General features: G+C 36.8%; 1 protein-coding gene across 1 annotated transcript in view; it reads left to right on the top strand.

Moving 5' to 3' along the window:
- The window catches only part of CFAP54 (cilia and flagella associated protein 54), a 105,892-nt gene that overhangs the window by 44,518 nt on the left and 44,577 nt on the right, over window positions 1–16,797 (top strand). The window contains 13 exon segments of the mRNA XM_044455813.1: window positions 468–567; window positions 1,596–1,679; window positions 2,987–3,113; window positions 4,004–4,106; window positions 7,031–7,140; window positions 7,685–7,909; window positions 8,496–8,638; window positions 11,179–11,376; window positions 12,321–12,481; window positions 14,315–14,542; window positions 15,172–15,395; window positions 15,485–15,614; window positions 16,367–16,454. Of these exon segments, the coding sequence (XP_044311748.1) occupies window positions 468–567; window positions 1,596–1,679; window positions 2,987–3,113; window positions 4,004–4,106; window positions 7,031–7,140; window positions 7,685–7,909; window positions 8,496–8,638; window positions 11,179–11,376; window positions 12,321–12,481; window positions 14,315–14,542; window positions 15,172–15,395; window positions 15,485–15,614; window positions 16,367–16,454 (1,921 nt within the window).

Genomic DNA, 16,797 nt, shown 5'->3' with positions numbered 1-16,797 from the left:
TGATTCTTCTTCTTTCTTGGTTCTTTTTACTGTAATTTAAATTATTGTTTTTTATTGTATTTGAATAGTATTTAATTTTTAGTTTTTTTATATTGTTATAAACTGCCCAGAGAACTTTATCTATGGAGCAGTAGAGAGAGAGAGAGAGAGAGAGAGAGAGAGAGAGAGAGAGAGAGAGAGAGGTTGATTTGGTTTTTTAAAGATTGTTAAATATTATTTCATTATCATCTCAGTTAATTGTAACTAAAGTAATCATATGACAGGGCTGAAATTTATATTTTGCAGTACAGACTAGTACCTTGAAATGAGATGTGAGTGAATGATTTAATTTTTAAAAACAGAAATATTAGACATTTGGTTATTTGTAACTTAATTATCTGTATATGGTGATTGAACTTAGTCAAGTACTGTATAAATGGTAATATAACAATAATAGTAATAGTAATAAATTTAACTGATTTTTATAGATTCCTTGCAAAAGGTTGAAGGCACAAATAGCTGCAGCTGAAAAAGTAAATGAAAACTTAGAAGCTCTAGAAACAAACCTGCTCAAATTGACAAAGCCAGGTAGACTTTAATGTATATTTTTATTCTTATATCATGTCTATTAAACTTATTAAAGATGCCATCCTGTAGCTGCTAGACAGAATCTAGATGGCCACTGTATAATTTAGAGTCCCAGCTCTAGCCTTGGAAATTTGCTGTGAGGTTAGAGATAGGACTCGGAACTTGGAGTATGGGAGTATCCTTCATCTCTGTGATCTTCCCACCATACATAGGATGTCTGTAATCTTTTGAGTTTAAAGGATTATGGGGCAGACTCACTGGATTGCACTGCCCATGTTCTAAACAGTTTAAATATTGACACTAGAATGTTTGTTTCCTTTTTGAATACAAAAAAGATAATTTAAGATTAATCTTAGTCCTATTTTGGCATTAATTCACTGTATGTATGATCTTTAAATGTAAAATCTTTTGGCCTGTTTTTATTAATGCTTTGCTTTACCACAACATTACATCTTCAGTAGCAATCACAGCCACTTTCTTCCAAGAAAGATACATTTGAATAGCCTATTATGCATCCACGTGGTAGGTTGCTGCATCTTACCAGGCTAACACTATATTTGGAGTTGTTGCTCCCTTTTAAGCCCCAGCACTGCTGAAAATGGCTACTGTAGATAATGAGAACCCACACTAATAATGTGACAGGCTGTTGCTTGTCAAACGTTACTGCAACTGGCAGTGGTGGTAGAGATTGGATGGAAAAGCTGGGAGGTGACATTGCATGTGGAAATAAAAGATAAATACTGGAAAGGAGAGAAGGTAAGGGGGAGAACTGATGGGAGATGTGGAACCACAGGAAACAGGAAGGAAGATTCAGGTAGTCATCTAGCTGTTTTTCTTAGTTGGAGATGCATGGAACATTTCATGACCCTCCTGCTTTAGATAGAAGGGCAATAATGCTCTGAGTTTGGATGGGTGCAGGCATTAAGATCAGTGCCACTTTAAAAGTGCTTGTTTCTGAACTGAGCCCAATATGTAACTTGTTATTTTTGGCCTTTTAAAATGGATTTTGTTTTATCTGGTGTATCTAGGACAGGAACTTACAGGAGAAGAAGATGTTTTGTTCTTGTACCCCGTTGTTACAAACTGGCAAACAAAAACTGCCTATAGGGAAGGTAATCATTTTTAAAATATACATAGCATATTGATTTTATTTTTCGTGCAGTATTTGCACAGAGATCTTGCAAATGTAATGAAATTTATACCTAATTATAACACGTCAGTTTCACATGGCTTTCTAAAAAACAAGAAAGGAAATAAATATTTTAGTTATGTTACCCTGAAACAAAGCCCCAGGGAGCAAAGAGAACTATGGCTGTGATTCAGGGAACTGTGACACATGCAACTAGATCCCATTATCAGGTATGAAGGCCAAAGAATTATGGACCTTCATAGTACATAGCTGACAATAGAATAATTCTGCTTATGCTTAACTGTGCTCATTCATTGGACCATGTATTTTTACTGTAATGTTGTATCTAATCATTCATGCATGTATTTGATTGAACTCAATAGGATTTCAATGTTTATAATTGATGGCAAGATCGTATCTTGTAGGACTGGCATAATTCAGTATAGAACTTAGCATTTCTGATAAAATTGGGACAGCCAGTTTTAAATAAGCAATTTCATGTGTATGTGAAATGGTTTATTTAAACCAGAGGTCCTCAAACTTTTTGAACTTTTTTGCCACCAAGGCAGTGCAGGGGGTGTGTGGGCTGGGGGGGGGGCGCATGTGCACAGAAAGGCAGGGACATACGTATGCAGAGATCATTTTCCCCCAACGAGTCCAAAACGATCTCCTTGCGAGCAAGCCGGTGCCTCTGGACCGGCTTGCTCACAAGGAGATAGTTTTGGACTCACTGGGGGAAAAGGATCTCCCAGCAAGGTGCTGGCTTGCTCGCAAGGAGATCCTTTTCTCCAAGTGAGTCCAAAACGATCTCCCCCTTGCTCGGAGAAAAGGATTTCCTGGCTAGGCGCTGGCTTGCTCACAAGGAGATCCTTTTCTCTGAGCAAGCCCAAAACGATCTTGCGAGCAAGCTGGTGCCTCGCCACGCATGCGTGTGCATATGTATGTATGGCGAGCTATGGTGGGTTGGATCAATGGGCATGGTGGGCCGGATCCAGCCCGTGGGCCGTAGTTTGAGGACCCATGATTTAAACAATAAATAAAGCAGCTTTGTGCTTTGCCAAAATGTGCTTCATTCCAGCATACAGAATATTTTGAATGAGATCCACAAACCCTTATTTGAACTGAATCGGGTGCCCTTCAGATTCTTACTAGTTTCCTATATTGTAGTCTTACTTTTTTCTGGCATAGCATAATTGAGTTTGCTTTATGAAGTTCTCAAATAAAAATAATAGTAAAATGCTGATTGAATGCTAAAGGTGACATGGCGTAATATATTTTATATTTGAATAGTGCTAAAATTCAAAAAGAATCCCCGCTTCCTTGAATATTTTGTTAATTTTCTGTACAAAGCAATACATGAAGAGAAATTTTCACGAATAGTAGACTGGGCTGATGAAATACAGGAATATCTTAAAAAGTAAGTAGAAAATGTAAGAATAAATAACTAGTTATTTCTTCTCTGTACATTTCACAGAAAGTCTTCCATGTGTCTTGTAGATCATGCAGCTGGAGAAGTTATGTCTGTAATGAAATTGCTCTGTTAGTAGTAGGCTCTAAAGCATATTCATACATTACTGTGGTTGCTCAGGTATCTTTTGTCCATAATTTACAATTAGCATTTACTCGTTTTTTTGTAATGAGCATTTACTCATTTTACTTATTATCTTTTACTCATTTTTCATAACATTTGTCCAAGGGTTCCAGATAAGCAAAAGATCTTAGTGACTTTTCTTCTGAGTCCACTAATAGTAACACTGCATATATAGCATAGCTCTGTCCCTGCACCTCATAGCAGGTGGTGGGGGAAACGCAAAGCATAATTATGTAGTAAAGGCAGCTCTTTGCTGCCACCCAGTGGTGATCAATGAAAACAATATTTATTTCCTTAAACGTGTCATAGGAGAGACACTCTGGTTTCATTTTGAATAAGTGCAAAGCTTTTTGTGAATGTGCAAGAGAAGTGTATGTTTTTTTGTGATTAAACATGAATAAATAAAAGTGTGGGGTATAGGGCTTCTTTGTCTTACATTTCACCCTGTGACTCCCCTCGTCTGACTTTTCAACCTAGACAGCAGATTAGTATTGGCGTGTTGTCACAATTGACTTCTAATGCTTTGAAATACACATTTGTGAAATTAAGAATTCTTATTGAAGTTGGATGCCATTTAATGGTGCCGTTGTGCTTTGTGGAAATAGGCTTATATTATAAGGATGCTTTGAAATTTAATAGTAAATGGTTGTCCTCATGGAATGACAAAAAGGTTACTTTCTGAAACATGTATAATTTTCACTGTTCATATTTATCAGAAGAAATAGATTCCTCCTTGGTATAAAGAAAACCACAAAAAGAAGAGGGAAAATTCATGCGTCTCCAGATGGAAAGAGGACTCCAACACTGGATTCTAAAAAAGTAAATGTTATACTATTTCTTAACTTGAGGCTGCTGTGATTAAAAATGCATAATTATAGCTTAACATCTTGAATATGGTCCAGTGTACCAACAAGCCTAATATCTACTATTGTGTGCGTGTTTGTGCATGCATGTATTAAAATGGTATGTTAATAGTATCTTACTTCACATAGGATATATTGTATTTACTTTCTGCATAAGGACTTCTGCTTGATATGCCAAGAGGTACACTCTGATGGAGTTTACCTGTATTAGATGAATTCTGATACACAAATTACAACTGGACAAAATGCTTTATACTGATTAATGGAATGATGCTCTACTTAGGCTGGGTTATAGTCAGTGTTATAGCAGTTGAGAAGCAAATCTGTTGGTAAGTCAATAAACAGGCAAAAGATTGATCCCCCTTTTCAGGGGTGGGGGAAGCTCTCTGTTTATCCTATTCAAAATCTTTTGACTTTGCAGAAGCTGCGATTCATCATGATATGAAGAGTCTCAGCATTGTTCATGATCTTCTCATGTCTTGGCCTCCTCTTTGTTAAAATTCTTCTCCTTGAAGGTCTTTCCAAGAGGATCTTCTATTATGTTATAGCATTGACAAATGTAGAAATATCTACAGGTTCTTAGGCTGTTGTAGAATTCTCCTTTCACTGGACAGGCACTGTTATAGGTCATTGGTAACTGTACTGAGATGTTGTCCAGAACTGACTGACCTCCTGGTATAATCAACACCAGCTCATCAACCTTACTGGGTGCTGCTTTGTCTCTGGGCCCCTCTTATCCCTTTCCATTGGTGGTGTCATAAACAGGTGTTTTGGCTCCTCCAGCATTGCAGTTAGTGAGAGTCTCTCACTGGATTCAGGGAATTATCTCTCAAGAGTCCTAAAGGCACTCATAAGTCATTATTTGTCAGAATAATCCTTTATTTGGAGTCAGTCCCTTGCAGTAGTTTTTCCATGGAGGGGGAATGTTCCTTGAGCTGTCTGATTTGGCCATGGTAATATATGCCTTAGTTACATCCCATTTGGATTACTGTAATGTGCTCTATGTAGGTAACCTCTGAAGAGTGTTCACAAACATTGGCTGCTTCAGAGAGCTGTGTTCAGACTGCTGACTGGGCCTGGCTAAAGGGAGAGTCCAACTGTTCTGTTGAAATAGTTTCATTGGCTCTATAAAGTCCTATACAGCTTGGGTTCAGGTGGTCTGAAAGACCATATTGTTCTGTATGAGCCTGCGTGGACTCTAAGATCTTCTGGGGAGGCCCTTCTCTTGGTCCCACCACCTTCTCAGGCTCACCTGATGCAGGAGCGGGCCTTCATGGTGGCTGCCTCAAGTCTCTGGAATAGACTTCTAGGGAGACAAGGCTGGCTGCTTCCCTGCCATGGTTCTGGAAGCAGGCTAAAACTTTCCGTAGGCATTTGGAAATGACCTGTGAGTTTTCCCTGGGTTAATCTTATTGTTTGTACTTTTCATACTTTTTAAAACTATGTTGTGATTTCATTTTATTATTACTACTATATTTCTATGCCACATGTAGCTGAAGCTTTCTGGATGGTTCACAACATTTAACCTATCCAGTTTTCAACCAGGCCCAACCCTATTTAGCTTCCAATATTGGGCAGGATTAGGTTGTTAATTTAATTGTATTTTTAACTTTTGTATGTTTTAATTGTGTACCTTTAAAATTGTGAACTGCCTAAATGTTTCAAACCGTGGTATAAAATATACATATAAGAATTTAAGATACAATGAATATGCAATCCTGTAGCTTGCTGGCATATTCAGGGGGCTCCTACAATTATCTAGAGCCCCAGCAGCAAAGTTTTGTGACCTCAGAGCTGGAGTTCCAAATGTAAATGCCTATTCCATCACCCCCCAGAAAGGGGGAGTGCTGAGGCCAACAGCTTATGCCATATCCAGACAACACTCCAGCCTCCTCCTCTCCTTCTCTGAGGCACTTCTATATGAAAATGGCCATCTAGATGAAATACAGGGTACAAAGTGCCAGAGGTTGCTGCCACTGAACCTTGATATACACATAAACTTCTGAGCTCATTGGTGCTTGTGCATCTAGCATTGAGAGCATTGGATTGCATTGTAACAGGTTTAATACAGAGTACAGTGAAAGACTTGCTGCCTGGTGTCTCAGCCATGTACAGTTGAGGGAAGCTTGTTTATAGATACGGATTGTTAAGAGTGCATATATCCATGCACCTCTGCACACACAGTTTAATCATCTAGACCAGTGGTGGTGAATCTATGACACGCATGCCACAGCAGGTATGCAGAGCTCTCTGTGTCAGCACGCGAGCCAAGTCACCCCAGCATTGCCCAAGCCGAGCATTGGATAACAGCACACATAGGGGCCATGCACATGTTTGGAAAGGAGTAGCAGTGCCAGGTGATGACGTCACAAGCCATGACTCATTAGCCATAACTCATCTGAGCTTTCACATGACCGGTCAGTGCACTGCCAAGGATATATATGCGCATGCTTGGACTGGCTGTGAGTTGTTTTGTCTAACTAAAACCTCAGTTTTCAGATTTTATTGTCGTGTTGGCACTTTGCGATATATAACTGGGTTTTGGGTTGCAGTTTGGGCACTTGGTCTAAAAGGTTTGCCATCCCTGATCTAGACCCAGATCATATTCCAAGTGAAGAACTCATGAAGTTTGAAAGCACCAATGTAGTTTTGAAAGCACCATTGTAGGGATTACCTACTCATTCTTTTTTTTTTTTTTTTGACAATCTAGGTAAAGTGCAGGTATACTCTTTATGATGCATTTGTACATACAATACAAAGTTTAAAGTAATTTGTTTTGTTCTGCTCTGCTATTTGCTTTGACTGGATTTTAGATAGGTGTTGCTTCGTTCTTGTGGTGTACTGAAATTATGGTAATTTAGAAAAACTATTTTTATTCAGACAGCAGGGTCACCAATGCCTGGGAAAATATCAAAGATTTCTAAGAAAAGAGGGCACTCTAAACAACCTATGAAATACAAGGGCAAGTACAAGGGTGCTGATAAACAAAGGTAACTTAATCATTTTATGTAATATAGGTAAGATTTATTTGGATTTCAGTTGTGTCTTTATTTCTGAATTTGTGATGTGTTACTTTTAAGAGATTAAAAACTGATTTTGTGATAACTTTCTTTGTGAGATTTGCTAGTGATTGGTGAACTCTCCTAAAACTGGAATAGCTTGGCTTGGATTTAATTCAGCTATTTTTCCTTCAATTAAGACATTAATGCTATCTGAGCATTCTAAATGTTTTTGGCCATGTCTAACTCCTGATTACCTACCTTTCTTGTGTATAGGAGATGACTGGTCCCTATTATACTTCTACTGGCTGTTCTGCATCATGGCAAGTGCAAATTAATCTAGCAAATATAATTTTCTCAAGAACCAGTGGGTGTGATTCCCAGGTGGGGACTCAAGGAAACAGATGTGATTCCATTTATATACTCAGAACTTTATTCTTCTTACAGCTATTCTATTTGAATGATTTAAACATATTTTGGAGAGTGAAGTTTTATTCCTGTATTCTAAAATACTATTTTATATTATTTTATTTAGGAAAGAAGAATCACGGAAAATGGCTTTTCAAATGCTGATAGAAAGACTAAATTTACATGCTAACCTCTACATAAAACGAAGAAGGTTCCGTCAGTTATATGTTGAAGAGATGCCATGGCGATCACAGTTGAACATTTACTTGGCAGTTGCTCATGCCAATTTGTTTAAGAAACATGTAGAAGAACTTTGTAATATTGAAATAAATTATTTACAAAATCTGGACAGGTAAAATTGGATAAATTGATTATTAGTCCCTTGTGGCACAATCTACCAGTGCTCTAGTGGGCTATTCTACTTCCTTCAGAAATGTCCTGCTTGTTTTCTCAGCATTTATTTTCACAAGTTAATATTTAGGATATTTTAGTGGAAAACATGATGCTTAGTTCAGAAGGTTAATTTCCCAACTCTTGGTTCTTCTTTGTGGTTTTTGCATCACACTTACGGGCTTTGTACCTGTGTGGGATCTGTTGTTGGGAAGATTTTCCTAGCTAAGCTTATTTTGACAGAAGCCATGCCCCTCCCTTCCCAGTATATAAGGGCAGAACTCCCACCATTTTCTCAGTTCCTTTTCGACCACCATTCTGGGTTCCTCAGAAATCTTGTCCTAGCACTTCCTTGCCTTTACCTCAGCCTATAAATCTACATTTTTTGACCTAAAACTCATGTTCTCACTCATTTTTTTCTATTCTTTAACCTTACTTTTCCTCAAAATAACTTTCTAGTTTGCAGATTAATACAGTTTTAACAATTGTATTTTACATATATTTATTGTCTCCTACTCACTGCCTCTTTTATATGTTTTGCTCTGCAGTTATGATGAACTGGACCTTGAAATATTCTCATTAAACAATTCAGGCACAATAGTGATGACAGCAACAATGGAAGAGCAAATGAAGGCTTTTAAATCTCATTTTTTTAAAAGAACACTATCAGGAAAACTCAGAAGAAAAAATGGTAATGGATATAAATGGTCAATAAATGAAGTATTCATAATGTTTTCAGTTTCTTAAATTTTGCCCTGTTTTATCTCAAATGTTTTACTATGAGTAATAATAAAAATCAGCTGTCATTGTAGATTCTTTTTTCTTTTTCAGCTTGTTTTAGAATGATTTTTCAAATTTCTTTTTTATTTGGATGGGCTGTTGCTGGACAAGATTGAACCCATGGGGAGCTAATGGTTTAGCATTTAATGTTACTGAGGGATTCACATGGTTCTACGAGTTAGTGTAGTGCTAGAATTATTAAGGAATCTTTTGACTTTCAGTTTGTGTGAATCATGCTAGTACAGTTAATACAAATTGTGTAATTTATGCATACTTCCTTAACATATTTTTTAAGTGTGCAAACTGCAGGCATCTTAGAGACAGGAGTCTACAATCCTTTCCAGTCTTGGCCCTTTCCTGAACTGGACAGGAATTCCATCAAGCTGAAAGGATCTTGATTTCTCAGTGTTGGCACATCTTTAACTGAGTATGCCAAAAATAATTAGGCTTTTGGAGAGGAGAAATGCTTATATTTAGCATGAATTCAAATTGAGTCCTTAGGGAGCATTTCCATTGTATTTACTTGTGCATCTCAGCCAGCCAGTGCCTTATCTGTTCTGTATGCAGAATATCTACATACTCAAAAGCCTGAACTTAACTCTGCATTCATTCTGTCTAGATGCCTTGGAGTTGAGCTGTAACTTATCTACTACAACTTTGTGTGTTCCTAGATGCACTATTTTGAGATGCCTGGTGTTCTAATTATGGTCTTCTCTGTTTTCTTGAAGCCACTGCTAGATTTCTTGATGAGTTCTGGTTGTTGATCCAGTCATGATTACCTGTTTTGCAGCTTCTTATTGAAAGCTGGTACAACCCAGCCACCCCAATTATTTTCTTTTATTCTGCCTACCTATCTGATGTGTTTTTTTTTAAAACATGGATCTACTCTAGCCTACAGTTTTCAACCCAAGGTATAGTTTAGAGATACTGATGGGCCCCAGGATAGGTAATTATCCTTTTGTTACAACATATAGGACATAGGTTTTGTAGGCAAGCCATTAATCCAAGTGGGTATGAACCAAATGGATCATATGTGTTTTATAAGCAGACTGTTGATCATATTGCATTGAAACATCCATAGAAGGGTTTCTATTGACTCCCTAAAGAGTTTTCCCTTTGTCAAAGTACTCTTACTGTTAGGTTTTTCTCAACTTTTTAGAATCATTTTAAAGCTTTGGATTTATGTTGTTTAACTTATCTTCTTCCTGACATCTTTATAAATATTTAAAAATGGTATGCATATTTGCTCCCTCTCCAACTTGAATACTGCTTTTCTTTAATCGGAACATGCTCATTTCTTTATGCCATTGCCTTTGTCTGGTCAGCATTCTTTGTGGGAGGTGATGTACCAAGTTTAAATACTGTGTCTCTGCATGAAATCTTGTGTGTCTTAGCTTAATAGGGCAAAAGTAGTAGTGTGTCACACATCTTGGAAAAAGCTTTACATTGTTGATTCATCTGGTTTGATATTCATATAATGTCTACTCTTTTTCAGAAGTTTTGCTGCCTATCTGTTTAATCATATGCATTTGATTCTTTTTATCTGCATTTTACATTTGTCATCACTAAGAACAGTTCTTTAGTTTATTGTCTACTTGGGAGATATAAGAAGGCAAAGGCTAGTAAAACAAAAGAGGTTTCTTGGTATTGCTTTGCTAACATCATAATTTGGTAGTTGAGAGCATTTTATAAAGTAGGAATAAGGGAAATGATATCCAACATCATTTTATTTGCTGTTCAGAATCTGAGAAAGCATTGCTTGGCATGAGCCAGCCTTCCTCAATGGCTAACTTAATAGAATGAATTCCTAAGGGCACTCTTAATTTCTGAGCAAACAATGTTGCATTTGATTCCAGAAAATAGATCATTTATTTATTTATTGCATTTTGAGGAAGCATACTTAGTCTATATCCAGTCTTAAAGATACGCTCTGAAATAATTCAATAGGTTCTGGCTACCCTAAACAGGCATACCTATGGAATACTTAGTTTAAATGATTTTCCCAGTCTTGTTTCTACTGTTAACTACATGGCATTGTAGCTGAGCCCTGAATGTGCTTTTGAGGTTTTCAAGGATTGCCTCAAGCAGATTCTAGCTGCTCTCTGGTACATCTCTTAGGGTAAAGTAGCCTTTCCATATCTTTTGATGTCAGCTATAGCAGGTGCAGCCTTTTATGCCTCTTTTACCACTCATCTGGTCAAGTACCAGCAGCTAGGAAGTCACAATCCCAGTCCTATAAGACAAGAATAGTGGTTTCAGACATACAGCCATCAAAGTTGCCCTGAAAAGCACTAGAAACTTTCATTGGTACTTCAGATTGTTTTCTGAGTCCTATTGTTTAATAACCTTGGAGTACTTACATGATTCTGAAGTCTAGGAAATTCTTTCACTGAATATTCTGCTGCATGAGCTTAACAAGCAAGTCAAGACTTCTTATTCTTTTTTGCTTAGCCTCACTTGGCCCTACTTCCCCTGCCTCCGACTCTGGTCCTTCCTTGACTCCTTCTGGCCCTACATTACAGAATTATTCTTCAGACTCTGTTTCCAGCTCAAGCCTACTTGACTACAGTAATAGTCTCACCCCTGAAACTGATGCCATGATGGATTCCACTGTTCTGTCTGAACTGTCATCTTCTGTGTCTGATTCAGGTGGGTTAGTGGATATTGGTCAGGTGTCAGACCATCTTTGAGCTGATCTGTAATCCAAGGTGGGAGCGTTTCTCCACAAATTCACCCTCATATTTCCTAGAATATTAAGAGTTCACAGCAAAACCTTCCCTGCATATATTCCAATGCTGCATCTCTGGGTTTAATGCAACCATATTCTGAGTCCTATGTGGATAGAGATGAGTCAATGCAAAATCTCTGGGAGGAGGAAATGTCAAAGCCAGAGCAGTTGTCATAACCAGAAGAGATGTTAGAGTATATGTAAAGCAAAATAAAACAAGCTGTATGTCCAGAAAGATAGGAAATAGGATTTAGCTTTTCTCTGTGATAGAGAGCTCAGATAGCAGTCAGACCTGGAAGTTGTATAGTAAAAAGGAGAAGGCAGTTGTTTTCCCACAGAAATCTGGAGGACTCTCTCTAAAGGTTTCTGCAAACTGTCCTGTTGTGACCAGTTTCCTTTTTTTGATGAGATAGCCCCATCAGTTCCAATTCGCAGTGTTTTCAGTTTGAGCTCCAAAGCATCTAACATTTCTTTCCTATGCAAATTATGGATCAAAAGATACTTTCCCAGAAAGTATGACTAATTTAGTCAGGTGATCAAAGTGGTTTAGATAATAAAAATACATCCTTTATTAATTGATTCCAAATTTGCAATGATCATTGAATTTTATATTTGCCAGCTATTCAGTTAAAACTAAATCCTCTGTGATACCTATATGTTCTGTAGCATATTTCTTGAATGTTAGGCCAAAATTTATCTGGTCATTGAGTGTTAACAGATCAGCATAACTATGGACTAGAAAGTTTACTTCTTGGTATTTGTAAATAGGTTTTTTGTTGGTAACAGAACTGGAAACTACTGTTAATTCCAGTGTTTTTGAGAACTTTTTCTCAGTTTAATGCAATAATAATTCTCCGTGTTTTAGATCCGGACGTCTCATTTCCGTCCGGTGTTAAGCTGAATGAAAGAGACACTCCTCGACTACCTCAAGGGTATATTCCCGTCAAGGAACGTGAAAGAGTTTTATGTTATGCTGCTGTGCTGGAACATTTTACTAAAACCTTTCTGCATTTAAGAAGAGCTGTGGTAATATTTTCTTGAATAAATATATTTGCTCTATGAAAAAGACTACCACTTTCAGTGGGTAACACCATATCAATCTCTTAAATTTGTAGTGACTGCGCTTTTTCTTTCCAGGTGTCGTCAGGGCAGTGTAGAAGAATGGCTGTAAAGCATCTAACTGTACCAAGAGGAAGTGTTCCTGGCTTTCCACAGTCAGCCTTTTTGACCTCAAAGCAGGAGCTTTGGAAAGCAAAGCAGGAACTTACCTGGTGGTACAACAGGAAACTAGTACCTTCTGGTATGACCCAGGCAACTAAGCACAAACTAGTTGGACAGGACAGGACAGGACAGGACAGTCAATGCAGCTTACTTCTATGAGCTCCACTGACTTGTCCCATTTCAGAAGTAGTTGTTTCAGCTAATTTCTTTTTGTACTAGTCAGCACAACTTTGCTGTTGTGTTAGTCAAGCAACAGCATTGGATCCTGCTTATTGCAGTAAATAAATTCTTCAGACATACAGAATCAGGATCATTTTGCTAACTATAGAGTCTCACTAGTCTTGCTTTACTTAGTAAATAAATAAATGAAATACTAAGTGCTGTGCTATTATGTATTGTTTTTTATTTTGGATTCTCTTATTCAGTTAGCACAGTGCTCTAAAGCCCAAACTTCTATGTTGCTGAGCATTTTCCAGTCTCATAAATGCATGCTAGGCACAAATTAATCCACACAGGATTACAAATCCTACTTTCATGTTGTACAAGGTGAAGGTAAATTTATTGGAAACTAAACCTGTACCATGAAATGGCTGAAGCTTTGCATCAGTTCAGTCTTCAGTTAGGGTTAGTCCTGCCTCAAATCCTGGTAAGCTGCTGCCAAATCAGTGTCAATAGTACTATGCTAAATGGACTGATTGCCTGACTCAATGTAGGGCAGCTTCCTATTCACATATGAACATATTTAGAATTTTCAGGTAGGGGATATGTAATACATATCAGAACATGTATTGCAGAACATACCTTGAAGCTTTTGATTAAAATCGTAACAATTTGAGATCCATAGTTTGAATTGTCTTCTGACTTCTTAGTTGTAGAAAGGTGTTAACTGCCTGCCTACTCATTTACTGCTTTTTTTTTAATGGTGCTTTTCCCAGTAGTTCCTCTTCAGCTGTAACTCTTCCTTTCAGTTACCCTCCTCTGATTTTATATAGCTGTTATTATGTGTTAATCTACCTGACAGTTCCATGCCATACAAGGAAGCTTGTATTTCTTCTCTGTTCTTAAAATATGAATAAAATATTTCAGCTTCCATGACAGCCAACCATTTTGCAAATGGTCCTGAATAGCAGGATAGTAGTGTATATATGACAGAAATGAAATAAAATGTTTGTCTTGATATTGCCAGGCTGCACACTTGGATGTACATGGAATGAAGATTTTGGGGAGAAATTGCAGAATGATGGATTCATAATGGCAAATAGTGACTTGAATGAATTCTGGGAATATTCAGGACATTGCTATCAGCTTTTCTGTTCCCTTTCTTAGTGAAATATTGAAGAAGTATATATATGATAATATATACTTTTTATTAAGGTGTTTGCATGGAATTCATTGGTTCATAAAGATATCAGTATTAATGGAAAGCTATGTAAATAGACAGTTTCTTGAGCAATATCTCAAAAGGTATGGCCTGATCTTAAGTTTGAAGTTAGTGTACATTTATTTACTAGGGCTATGCTCAAGTAAGCTTGCTTAAAACTGAATTGAATATTTGAATGTAATGATTAATATTGAAGTCATTGAGAAGTCTCTTAACTCCTACTCTTCAAATCTGTGTTTGGATATATTATGATCCAGGTTTTTGCTCATCGTGGTGGGCACTGGACATTGCTTCAAAATGCATGCCGAGAACTTTGGAACCATACTCAGGAACTACAGTCAATTATTAAATATACCATATCTTTTCATGAACCGTTTCCAATTACCAAGGAAGTTTTTCTTAACACTGTTTGGCTACCATACTTCGTGGCATCAGATATGTTGCTTGACATGATAGTTGATCTCCAAGCTAGTAATTCTGTTAAGGTAAATTTAACCTTAATTGAACCTTAATTTTTAAAGGTAATACTAACCTTAAATTAGTATTTTTTACTCACGTGGCCTCATGTATTATTTTCTGTTGTACAGTTAGCTAAGAAGGGTTAGCAACATTTATTGTTAAAAGCATTCATTCCTTCATTTTTCATGCACTTCACCCTTACACTTTTAAATTACTGTACATTGTATATTATTTGTTACAACATAGCTTCTAAAACAGAAACTTTAAAAAGATACTCAAATTGTACATGATATTTATCACAAATTCAGGTCTTAATGACTTCTAATTACATTTCACTTAATTTGTTCTTTCATTTTCTTAAATTCTGTAAAAGAATTTGTATGAAACATTAGAGATAACATTCAATGTTGCTGTTGAAAATTGAAAAAATGTGTGTATTTATGGAAGTGTAAAGTAGATGATGTGAGTAACTGTGCTACTCATTTAATTGATTTGAAGGAGAATTTGGCATATCCAGAAAGATTAGCTAAATGATCGGACAGTAAATTTGGCTTGCAGTAGGATCTTGAGTGCAACCTCAATATCTGAAATTGGCTCTTGACAAATGAACAAGGAAATGAAATCTCTGTTACAATACTCTGTTTTCAATTTATAGATTATTGAAGCTGAAGGAGATTTTTGTGTTCCAAGTTGTGTAGGAGGCATTTCTGATGATGAAGGTGGTTCTAATCTGTCCTTTGAATGTCCATTTGATGATGTGAATGTTGTTGATTTGCACGGATTACGTAGAATGGTTCTGCGCACTCTTGAGTATCTATTTCATTTGAAGAAGTGGGAATCACTAGTATACATAGCCATGCAGTTTAACACAATTACACAGTAAGTTATCTGATATCATCTGGAAGGGAAGAGTGGTTTATTTGGAATATCAACAGGTTTTCATTTAAAATCTGTCTGGCTTTTTCTAGTGAGAAGTATACAGAACAAGTGACTCCTCTGCTGGTATATGCTCAGAGACAGCTGAAGGAAATACAAAACTGTGATTCTAGTAGAACGCAGTCTTGTTTTAAACAACTTGTTACTAATACTGGAGACAAGGTAAAAGTATGTTAGATGTGAGAAACACGAACTGTTCTTAAAACACTGAAAGAATGTTTTCACAGTGTGCAGTACTATTTTGTTGGTTCTGTGTTTGGAAAAAGCTCCCATTTCAGGATTGGCATTTCCGTGTCACTTTCATGTCTTTGCTTGCAAGTCTGTTCTGTCTTGTTTTATTATTAATCTGCAATTAAAAATAATGCACAGAGTCATATTAAAATGTTTACTTAAATTCTTATTTTGAATGGCTGTTCTCTCAAAATGTGTGTTTTTAAACTTATTTCCATGTGTCACTTGAGTAGAAAATTGTGTCAGAACATTCAGGATGTGGAAAAGCCAGAGGATAAGCAAGGTTGCAGTCCTGTGCACAATTACTGGAGAGTAAGACCCATTGAACACTGTGGGACTTAGACATGCATAGAACTCTGCTTAAAGTATTCATCTGGGAAATACAGATCAAGTCAGTTCATGCCAGAATCTGCAGGCAACCCTGCTACCAGTCTGCTTTATTTCACATGCATATCCCAGACACACATTTAGAAGAAAGACCATTTCTGATTATAAAGCCTTTATTAAGACCTTTAATTATTTGTTTGCACAATTAAAGTATTTTTCAATCATAATTGAGGATCTTAATGTTTTCAGAAGTTAGATTTTTAGATAACAAACTATTAGCGAGAACATTAGTTTATTCACCGTAGTTTGAATATGCTAACAATAGATGTAACTATGCAGAAAAAAATCTCTTCTAGGTGTGCTGCAGAGACTTTGTCGCAAAAAATCTGTATGCTTTTGCCAAATGTAATGGAACAACTGATGAACACCATTTGCATAGTTCAGGTCAGAACACATACTGATATAAGTCCTATTTATCCTCGAAAGGTTTAATGATCTCACCTTTTCGGATTCCTTGTATTTTCCTCTTGTATAGGCCATGCTTCAGTTACATGCAAGTCATATTAACCACAGTGTTCACTGTAAATGTTGCATAAATACTGTTCATAAATTTTGCTCTAAATACTTCTAATAGTGTGCTAGTGAAGAAAAAAATCTGATCTGTTTCAGTTGTAACTCCTTGCATCTTAGAAGAACCCAGTGAGGTTGTCAGCTCTTGCTTCTTTTCAACAAGGAACAGGAGAATATCTGTATTGACATTTACCACCTATTATATTTTTTCCTTTCT

This window comes from Varanus komodoensis, unplaced genomic scaffold (assembly GCF_004798865.1).
Source record: "Varanus komodoensis strain SLA01 unplaced genomic scaffold, ASM479886v1 scaffold8, whole genome shotgun sequence".
NCBI classification, from domain to species: domain Eukaryota; kingdom Metazoa; phylum Chordata; class Lepidosauria; order Squamata; family Varanidae; genus Varanus; species Varanus komodoensis.
This window is presented reverse-complemented; position numbering and strand designations above follow the sequence as displayed.